This window comes from Helobdella robusta (genome assembly GCF_000326865.2).
Source record: "Helobdella robusta unplaced genomic scaffold HELROscaffold_50, whole genome shotgun sequence".
Lineage (NCBI taxonomy): Eukaryota > Metazoa > Annelida > Clitellata > Rhynchobdellida > Glossiphoniidae > Helobdella > Helobdella robusta.
The window spans coordinates 464,491-474,490 of NW_008705255.1; the positions used below are offsets into that span (position 1 = coordinate 464,491).

Sequence of the window (10,000 nt, forward strand, 5' to 3'; positions counted from 1 at the left end):
ACTACTATAATTCTACTACTATTACTACTACTACTACTACTACTACTACTACTACTACTACAACTACTCTCCTCAAAAAAAAATTCATCTAGTTGATGTCATTTAAATATTTAAGAAACCCATCATTAATAAAAATATAGTGCGTGTTCAGTGATACATAATGATACATATTCGGTCGATTGAAGATACTATGTATCAAAAACTTCGGGATATCCATAACCAAATTATACATTTTCGTGCTCAGAAGATTGAGTTCTACATGAATCTAGTAAAAGATTAACAGCTTAATTTATAATACCAGGGTCACATTTCAAAAAATCAAACTATAGTACGTGTTCTGTGTTACATAATAACAATCAGGTACATTTCCATTACCAAATTACATGTACAAATTTTAATGATATAATGATAAACTATCTTCACTGACTTTTTCATTTTTGTTCATTTATTCAATCTAAATATAGAGAAATTAGCATTTAATATGGTGTAAACATGGATCCTTAGGTATAATAAGCCGATTGAAAATAAACTGCATTTCAAGAAATTGTTTTTTATCTATGCTATAGACTAGCAATTTAATTTTTACAGCGATAATATAATAAGTTTTGAATGTGGTGTTTGAAATTTTGTAAAATTTCTTATCAAAAATGGTGAAAAAAGAAGATTTGAAAACTTTCACGAAGCTGGCCAACTTGATCATTAATGACAAAAGGAATGCAAACCTAATTTTGGAGTTGATTGCCAATTTGGATGAGGTTAGTCGTTAGTAGTTAGTGTACATTGCACAACATGACACTATCAGCTATCATAACATGTTAGCATGGTAAAAGTATAGTTTTGTAAATATTTAGTTTTAAAGTTAGTTGTACTTGCGCGTGTTGGTTGAATTCGGTTAAAAGGTTCTTAAGGAACCATAGGGCACTGAAAATGTTGAATTAATGTTCTAGCTAAGTTAGTATTAGTACTCATACATGGCATAAAATTTATTTTGATTATTTATGCCATAAATAATCAAATGCCATAATTTTGATCATGGAGTTTTTATTCAGTACTTATAGCAATGTTTTAAAATGTAATTATTATTTTTCAAACAAACAGCACGATGATGTCTCGAAAATATTGGGTGCCTCGAGCGCCCTCTTCAAAGTCTTCTGCCACCTCATTAAGAAGCACCTCATTGAATGTACTTCTGCCAACACCAACAACCCCCCCAAAGCAAACAGCAGCAACCCAGAAACCAGTTCTAACAATGCAACTAGCGTGAACGAGATGTACAAAGAATGGATGAACGATCGTTTCCAAACAGCCTGTGAACGCTGGTTTGAACTATTATCACATGAAGATGCTGTCGTCAGAGTAAGCAGTCCTATATTATATATATATATATACATGTGTGTATTGTTGAGATTTTATTTATCTGTGTTTCTGTATTCTGTATTGTATTTATCTGTTTCTATGTTTGTTTTGTTTGGATCAAATAAATATATTGAATTGAATTCTAAAACATTAAAGTTGTGCCTCTTCATAATTTTGTTTGGTTTGCTTCTTCTTCTCCTCTCTTTCCTTTTTTACAGTTTACAAACCAAGAGCCTTTGTGTTGTTTCTGTCGATGAATGTTATTTTTCTGATTATTTCTGTTTATATATATATATATATACACACATATATATATTCACAATATTCTATAAATTCTACCGAATGTTTGGCGTTAATATGTTTGTAGTTCGTTTTTTGGTGAACGTTTAGTTTATTAAAATTCAAAATAAACTTATTTTTCGAATTCATGCTGCAAATAAGGCCATATTTCGATTCCGAATGAATCATCGTCAGTGCTCCTTGCTGTATATATAGGGAAATATTGACTTTGTCAAGATTAACTTTGACGTTGTAAAAATTAACTTTTGTATTGTAAAATTTATAGAATATTGTGAAAATTATGGTCTATTACCAACATTTACATATATATATATATATATTATATACTAATAATATATATACGTATGTATGTATATATACATCTGTATTTTGTGTACATTTATTTGTATTATATATGCACGTGTGTGTGTGCGTGTGTATGTGTGTGTTTAGGTGTGTGTGTGGAGTATTTATATTTTAAAGTTTATTTTTGTAGCAAAAGTCCTTGAAAGTGTTGATGGATCTGTTGAAAGTCCTAACCAGCACTGCGATTGGACAAACCGGAGGCCTCTATGACTACCCATTCCGATTTATCGAGGTTAAATTTTTTTGGTTTTTTTTTTTTTGATTTTTTTACTACTGGCTTATTTTTTTTTTTTGGTTATTTGTTGTTTCTATGTTTCGTATTATGTATTGTCATTTCTTTTTAAAATTTCTTTAATTTTAAATTACTTTAAATTAATCACTAATTTAATTACTAATGGATTACTAATTTAAATTCTCATTTTTATTCCAGAAAATTCTCTGGGGCTTGCTATCTCTAAAGAAACGAAAGGAAGAAAATATAAACATCGATGACAATAACAACAATAACAATAATGATGATGATAATAATGCGATCATCATAAAACATTTGAAAAGTTTGATGGAAAATGATTTTAAAGAATGTATGGCTTTCGATGATGTAAGATACTTTTTTATGAAAGTTCTTTTAGAGGATTTGATCCCAAAGGTTATTATTATTATTATTTCGTTTTTACTATCATTTATTATCGTTATTATTTATTATTATTATTTATATTATTATTATTTATATTATTCACAGTGTCAGAATGCAGATAAGGCACTTAATTTTGAATTGCTCTTTTGCCTGCTGAAAAATTTCAACATGCCGAAATCGACAACGACGACCAAGCCGTCAGTGACGTCATCATCCGTGCTGACCAAAAACACTAAAAATGATGGTGGCAACGATGGCAGTCAAATGTTAAAAAACTTTTTTGTCTATACTTCTACGGGTACGCAATTATTAATATGCTATTATTGCTAATGTTGTCATTGTGATGGTTATTGTTATTATTATTATTATTATTATTATTATGATTATTATGATTATTATGATTGGCAGATCAGCTGTCGACGAAGTACAGTCTGGTTAAGGAGCATAAAAAGTTATTCACGAATCTCTGGATTCGATTCCTAAATATGGATGTAAGTTTTTGACGGAAAAAATTTCCTAATGCTATTTTTATTTTTTTTTTTTTTGAACTCTTTTATTGTTGCAGAAGACATAAAATCAAATCAAAATAGATAAAATTAAATAAAATTAAATAAATTGTTAATATTGTAATAAATTGTTAATATTGTTATGCACGATCCTCCCATGCTCCTTACCAAAGGTAAGTGCATAGGAGTAAGAATATGCTATTCCTAATACTTTTTTATTATTATTAACATTATTACTGCTATTATTATTATTGCTATTATTATTAATATACACATTCATAAAGGATGATTGTCGATGCCGATCAATCAATCAGTTATTATTTTATGATTTTGATCATTGTATTTTATCGGTGTTAAATCCTCTTTACTTATTTTCTAACTAATGAAGAGATAAAATTATTTTCGTCATAATTATCTTCATTATAATTTTTTTTTTCTTATTATATTTTCTTTGCTATCACAAAACAGTTACAGAAGAGCCTGTATAAGGCGGTGTTGGTCGTCTTGCACGATTCAGTAATGCCTCATATGACCTCGCCATTGTTACTAACAGACTTCCTCATACATTCCTACAATGCTGGTTATAATAAAAATAATAATTACCATAATTAATTATTAATATAATTATACGTATGTATAATTATATAGATATATTATAATTATATATATGTATATTTATATTAATGATATAATTTATAATTATATATATATACATATAATTGTGGATTGTACTTTCTCTTGTTTTTGTGTCGTCGTTTGTATGTGTGACTGTGTGTGTGTGTGTATCTATGTGTATGTGTGGTGTGTGTGTGTGTGTGTGTGTGTGTGTAACTGTCTGTGTGTGTGTATTTCTTTGTGTGTAGAATCATTACTCATTATATTGTTAATTTGTTCTTCCACTAAACTTTCACTAATCCTTCCGCGGTTCAATTAAAAAAACTTAGGTGGAAGCACAAGTCTGCTGGCTCTGAATGGCCTCTTCATTCTTATGACCTCTTATAACCTGTAAGCCTTAATTGTTTTTAAACCTATTATAATTAATTAATTGATTAACTAATTGGCTAATTAGGTAATTGATTGGTTAATTTGTTAATTATGTTATATAACTATTGTTTTAATGTTTATTTATAGTTGGTTAATTATATTATCAGTGTTAATAGATCATAGTTCTGCTTTCAACGATTCTTAAATTTCGTATATGTATTTTTAAAAAAGCTATCTGGAAAATATTTGGTCGAGGAATAGTTTTATTGGTTTTTTTTGCTTTCCATACATTTGGTTTTTCATACCTATTCAGGGATTATCCGGATTTTTATGGCAAGTTGTATACCTTGTTGGAACCTTCCGTATTTCACATGCAATATCGAGCTAGATTCATGTACCTTCTAGATCTATTTCTCTATTCTACGTTAGATTTTATGCTGTTTTGTGTGTGTGTGTGTGTGCGTGCGTGCGCGTGTGTGTGAGTTTATATCCAATCATTTTTTCTTAAAACTAAAATTTTCTCACCGTTTTTCAGCCATCTGTCGGCAAACATAGTGGGGGCATTTATAAAAAAGTTATCCCGGCTGTCCCTAACAGCGCCCACGCCAGCTCTCCTCTCCATCGTCACACTCGTCACTAACCTACTAATCAGACACCCTAACTGCCAGACACTAATTCACACAAAGCCTGCGAAACTAAATGGTCCCCAGATGAAAAATGATGATGGTGTTGGTGGCTCCGACAACAATGATGGTGATGGGATGGTGGTAGATGATAAAGAAAATGATGGTGGTGCTGGTGGTAATAATTTAGCTCAGTGCCTCTCTGAAGGTGTGTGTTCGTGTATGTTTGTTTGTGCATGTGTGTTTGTGTTTGTTTGTGCCTGTGTGTGTGTTTGTGTGTGTTTGTACCTGGGTTTGTGTGTTTGTTTGTGCCTATGCATGTGTTTGTTTGTTTGTTTGTGTCAGTGTCTGTGTGTGTGTGTTTGTGTGTTTGTGCGTGCGTTTGTGTGTTGATACTTTTGAGTTAGTAGTTTGGTTAATTTTCTATAGTTAAAATAATTCATGATTAATAATATTATCGAAATATAAAATCGTTTTCATTCCAAAACATCCTCAGATCCATTCAAGGAGAATGAAAAAAATTTACTGAAAACCAGAGCCATGGAGAGCTCGCTTTGGGAAATCAAGGCAATCAATTTCATAATTATTAATAATTACTACCTAACCAGTAATTATTATTAGTATAAGTAGTTGTAGTATTAGTTAGTAGTAGCAGTAGTAGTTGTAATAGTAGTAGTAGTAGTAGTAGTAAAATAGGCTAGACTGAGTGTGAACATGCTGTGATTTTCTTTAGTAATCATTGCCTGTTATAAAACTAATAACCTAATATCATAATACTAATAATAATTAAATAAATAATTATAGTTTAATATTATTACTCTTAATAGTTATATCTCAAATTATATTTAAAAGACCTTGCAGTGCCATTACCACTATAGTATATCGTCAAGAGCTTGTAGAATCGACCAAGTGCTTCCCATTGTCGAGCTGCCTTATAAGGAGCTCCTCGAGCACACTATTACAGATGTATGTAGTGGTAATACTTAGAGATTTAATTATAAGTCTGTTTCTAATCAATCAATTGATTGATTGATTGATTGATTGATTGATTGATTGATTGATTGATTGATTGATTGATTGATTGATTGATTGATTTCTAATGATTAATTTTTCGTCTTCTCTGCAAAGTTGATTGACAAGGAGAAGCGTAAGAAGATGAAAGTGGTTCCCGGCAATTATCTACCCCCAAATTCATTTGTGCCCGACTCCTTGAATGACTTGTTGTCATTTTCATAAATACTTTGAATTTTTCCTCACCTAATGTGTATAATTTTGAAAGATTTTTTTCTCTATTTTAAACGCATCAACCTTAAAATGTTTATTTTCTGTTTCGTTGATAATAAAATCTAAAAAATTTGAATCCTGAAGTTGTTAGTTTATTTGATTTCCATGCTCACAGCAAGCATGTTATAACTTCTTATCAACTTATTTTCAGATAGCTTAATATCAATTTGAGTGTCCGAGTCATGGATACAATATCATATATATCCAAATATCATATTGAATAAAACGGTTTCCATGTTTATTTAAATCAAATTTGAATCCAAGACGGCTGCCTGTTAATTGGTTTTATTGGATATTCAAGTAACTTATTTGAGTAATCATCGTAGCTAAATGAAATTATGAATATTTAAAAAGTTATTACTAACTGAAATGAATCTTATTTATTTATTATGTAATTATAATGCCATATATGTGCGTGAGTGTGTGTGCGCGTGAGTGAGTGTGTGTGTGTGTGTGTGTGTGTGTGTGTGTGTTTGTATTATTATTAACCACTATAACAATAATAATAGTAATAATACAGTTTATAATTATGCAGTTTATAAAAAATTTAGCAACGGAAATTAACGAGTAGCATTTAAAATATAACCAAGCACAGTATGATATGTATATGTGTGTGTGTGTGTGTGTGTATGTGTGTGCGCGCGCGCGTGTATCTGCATGTGTGTCTATGTGTGTGTGAGCGTTTGTGTTGTTACAAAATGTTACAAAATTTATTTCGTATTCATCCACGATTCAACACTATTTCTTTCTCTCACACACACTTACTCAGACACACGCCACGCATGCACACACAAACACACACAAACACATATACAAACTACTATGTGCAATAATGTGCATTTATAAATTTGCAAGTCACATTAATCAGTAATTAATAAGTATATTTATGCTTCTTCTAAATTATTACAGTTAATGCGTTATGTGAGAACAGTGGGTAATTAAATCTTTCTGTTTTTTTTTTTGTTAATGGAATTAATAAGCATGTTACATTTGTGCAAAATTAGTCACACATAAACTAATTTAAAGTTTACTTCCTGTGTTACAATAAATTTTCAGAAATTTTGGTATGGCGTGAAAACCTCGATTTTTTTATCTTTTGGACTCAGCTGGTTGTTAGAATAAACGAGCATCCAAACCCAGTGGATGAAAAATATTGATGACATCTAGTCCTTCTCTGGACCCGACTACGAAATAAGGCATTTGTTGTTAGAAGAGAATTTCGATTTTGTCAATTTTTTCTTCCCGTAAAGCTCACCGACATACTGATCGTGGATTAGTTGATTCAGTGAAAGAGACTTCCTTTCTGGGTTCAAACCTGCCTCCGTCAGGTTGTTTCTTGATGAGCTGTTGTGTCTCTTTGTTGATTCTGATCTTTTTCTGTCCGTTCCATCGTTCGAAAATTCATTCTCAAAACTCGAAAATTTGTTTGATTCGTTCTTCAAACTTCTAGCTCTCGTTGGCATATTTTCGTAATAATTTTTTGAGGCTTTTTTGGATTTCGATAATTTGTCAGCGACTGATGAAAATTTTTTTTTACTTTCTTTTCGACTACTTTGTGCGGAGGAAGCCACTGTTTCGTCCTTGCAGCTCTGTGATCGCTCGCGCGACAAACTCACCTTTCCATTAGACTCCCCGAATTCTGGTAAACTTGATAATTTTTTTTCAGATTCGACACTGATGTTGCTGTTCTTTGAGTTGGCTCTAGATCTAGAGCTGGGAGAGTCCGATTTTAGATAGTTGGCATCGAGGCTTGTGTTGTTGTAACCGAAGTAGTTGTTTGTCGATTGCAACGATAGAAGTCTGGGACTCTGTGGTGGTTATTGAATTTTAGGGTTAGTTGTTTAAATTTTAGGATTCTAATTGTTAGTTGATTTTTTGGATGGGTAATTAAAAAATTTTTTCATTGTGAAATAACATCCTGATGATTCATTTGGCTTTATTAATTCATTGCATTACAACCGGGGGGGCAAAACTTCGGATGCGGCCCACTAAGCTATTTTATTTTATGCGGCCTCGTTCGCCGAAAAAAGATCGTCAGGTTGACATTATGACCAAAAAAGGAGCTACAAATCTTAAAAAAATTCTCCCTTAGGTCATTGCTATCTAAGTACATATGCGGCCCTTCAGAGGTAAAATAGTTCTCAATGTGACCCTTACAGCAAATTGTTCGCCCACCCCTGCATTACAACTAACCTTTTTAAATTCCTTGCCATAAAAAATGCAATTTATAAAATATAAAAAAAATCTTTTTCAATTTTATAACTAATTATCTATCGTATTAAAATTCCAAATTAAAAGTGAACGTTTAAACAATGTAGTGCAGTTGATCTACCTCGCAGTAGTCAATGTTGGAGTGATTATTGTAGAAATTAAGGACATTACTGCCTAGTATGCTACCGCGGTTTCCTTGCCTTGACGCACAGCTTTCGTCGTCCGGAACATTTTTAATGTTATTGTTACTGTTATTATTGTTGTTTAGTAACTTTGGGTAGCTATTGTGTCTGTTGGAATTCACTTCTCCGTGTCTGTTGTTGTTGTTTTTGTTGTTGCCGTCGTTGTCGTCTAGATCGTTCTGGGAGGACATGAGTCTTTCGAATTCATTCTGAACGTCCTTTTTGCGACGCTTTTCCTTCTTCTCGGCGTTCAGACGCTTCGCAGAGGAACTGATCATCGTGAAAATATCAAAAATTTGTTGGGAAAAACTTTTAAAATTAATTACCGAATTATTATTCTTAGAAATAATTTTCAAAGTTACAAATTTTTCTAATCTAATGTTCAATCTAAAGTGGGTTAATAAGGTCATTGGAGTTAATAGAGCATTAATTAATTGGCATTTGGCCACTGTTAAATGATTCATTGATTGTGTCGGTATGAGGTAAAATAAAGATTTCATTATTTCCAGTAGCTAAAATTACAAAACTTAGAAAGTTCAAAAAGTTTCCTCATTTCATTCAGAAACAAAAACAAAGGAAATAAATTTTTGTAAGCCAGCCAGGCCACCGCGTACCTTAGTACCTGTTATCCACTCGCTTTTTTGAATAAAGAGAATGCAAAAGTTGTACAACAACCGCATCAACAACAACATCAACATCATGACATCATCATCAACAACAACAACAACATCAACAACATCAGGACATCAACAACAATCGCAACAAAAATAAAGGTTCGAAGATATCAACAGCAACAACGAAACTCTATCTAAGATGACATCATGTATATGATATACTGTGGAATTAGATTATTTTAAAATTAATCAACCACTGATAAGAAGAAGAAGAAGAAGAAGAAGAAGAAGAAGAAGAAGAAGAAGAAGAAGAAGAAGAAGAAGAAAAGAATACGAAGAAGAAGGAGAAGGAGAAAAGAAGAAGAAGAAGATGATGATGATAAAAAAGACGAAGAAGAAGAAGGAGAAGAAGAATAAAAACAACATTAACAAAACCACCTAAATTTGTTGAGTTCTGTGAGGGAGACTTGACTATCGAAGCGATTATCGATGCTGAGATAATATTGAGAAAGTTATTTTTATTTAATTTTAAAAGCTTTTAATGAATAACAAAGAATAAAATTATAAAATCACGAATTTAGAAAAAAAATTTAGAAAAACAATCAAGAAATATTAAGAAAAAGCAATAAAATAAAATGATTTTGATTTGTTCATGTACCTTGATCTTCTCATCTGACTTTTCCTCAGAGATGAAGATGATTGGTTGAAGTTGTTGTGACGATTGTCAGCTGATCTTTGAATCATCCAATCGCAGATGTTGGCATCTTTGCAGAGGTCTGTGATTGGTGGGGATAAAAAAAATTTGGATCAAAATTTGAAAAAAATGCGATCGGTCGGAATTAAACCTAATGAATAAATATAAACTAAACCATGAAAAAACCTTTTTAATATCATTTTATTTAGTTGATAATCAAAATAAACCTAAACTATTCGACTGAATACGAACCAAGAACCGTTTCTC

At 31.4% G+C, this 10,000-nt stretch overlaps 2 protein-coding genes across 2 annotated transcripts in view; one reads left to right on the forward strand and one right to left on the reverse strand.

Moving 5' to 3' along the window:
• Nucleotides 1-587: 587 nt before the first annotated feature.
• Nucleotides 588-6,108, forward strand: HELRODRAFT_114519 (hypothetical protein). The gene is made up of 13 exons (XM_009027713.1): nucleotides 588-755; nucleotides 1,099-1,356; nucleotides 2,132-2,233; nucleotides 2,432-2,647; nucleotides 2,747-2,933; nucleotides 3,044-3,126; nucleotides 3,610-3,721; nucleotides 4,086-4,146; nucleotides 4,439-4,549; nucleotides 4,661-4,956; nucleotides 5,245-5,315; nucleotides 5,601-5,714; nucleotides 5,877-6,108. The coding sequence occupies exons 1-13, from the start codon at nucleotides 648-650 to the stop codon at nucleotides 5,982-5,984; spliced, it is 1,827 nt and encodes a 608-aa protein (XP_009025961.1). The 5' UTR covers nucleotides 588-647; the 3' UTR covers nucleotides 5,985-6,108.
• Nucleotides 6,109-7,216: 1,108 nt separating this feature from the next.
• HELRODRAFT_178840 (hypothetical protein) overlaps nucleotides 7,217-10,000 on the reverse strand; it is a gene marked incomplete at both ends in the record, with an annotated part of 4,179 nt that continues 1,395 nt past the window's right edge. Inside the window, 4 exons of the mRNA XM_009027714.1 lie at nucleotides 7,217-7,840; nucleotides 8,365-8,695; nucleotides 9,698-9,815; nucleotides 9,986-10,000. The exon at nucleotides 9,986-10,000 is cut by the window's right edge and continues 61 nt beyond it. Coding sequence (XP_009025962.1) covers nucleotides 7,217-7,840; nucleotides 8,365-8,695; nucleotides 9,698-9,815; nucleotides 9,986-10,000 — 1,088 coding nt within the window. The remainder of the gene's footprint in view (nucleotides 7,841-8,364; nucleotides 8,696-9,697; nucleotides 9,816-9,985) is intronic.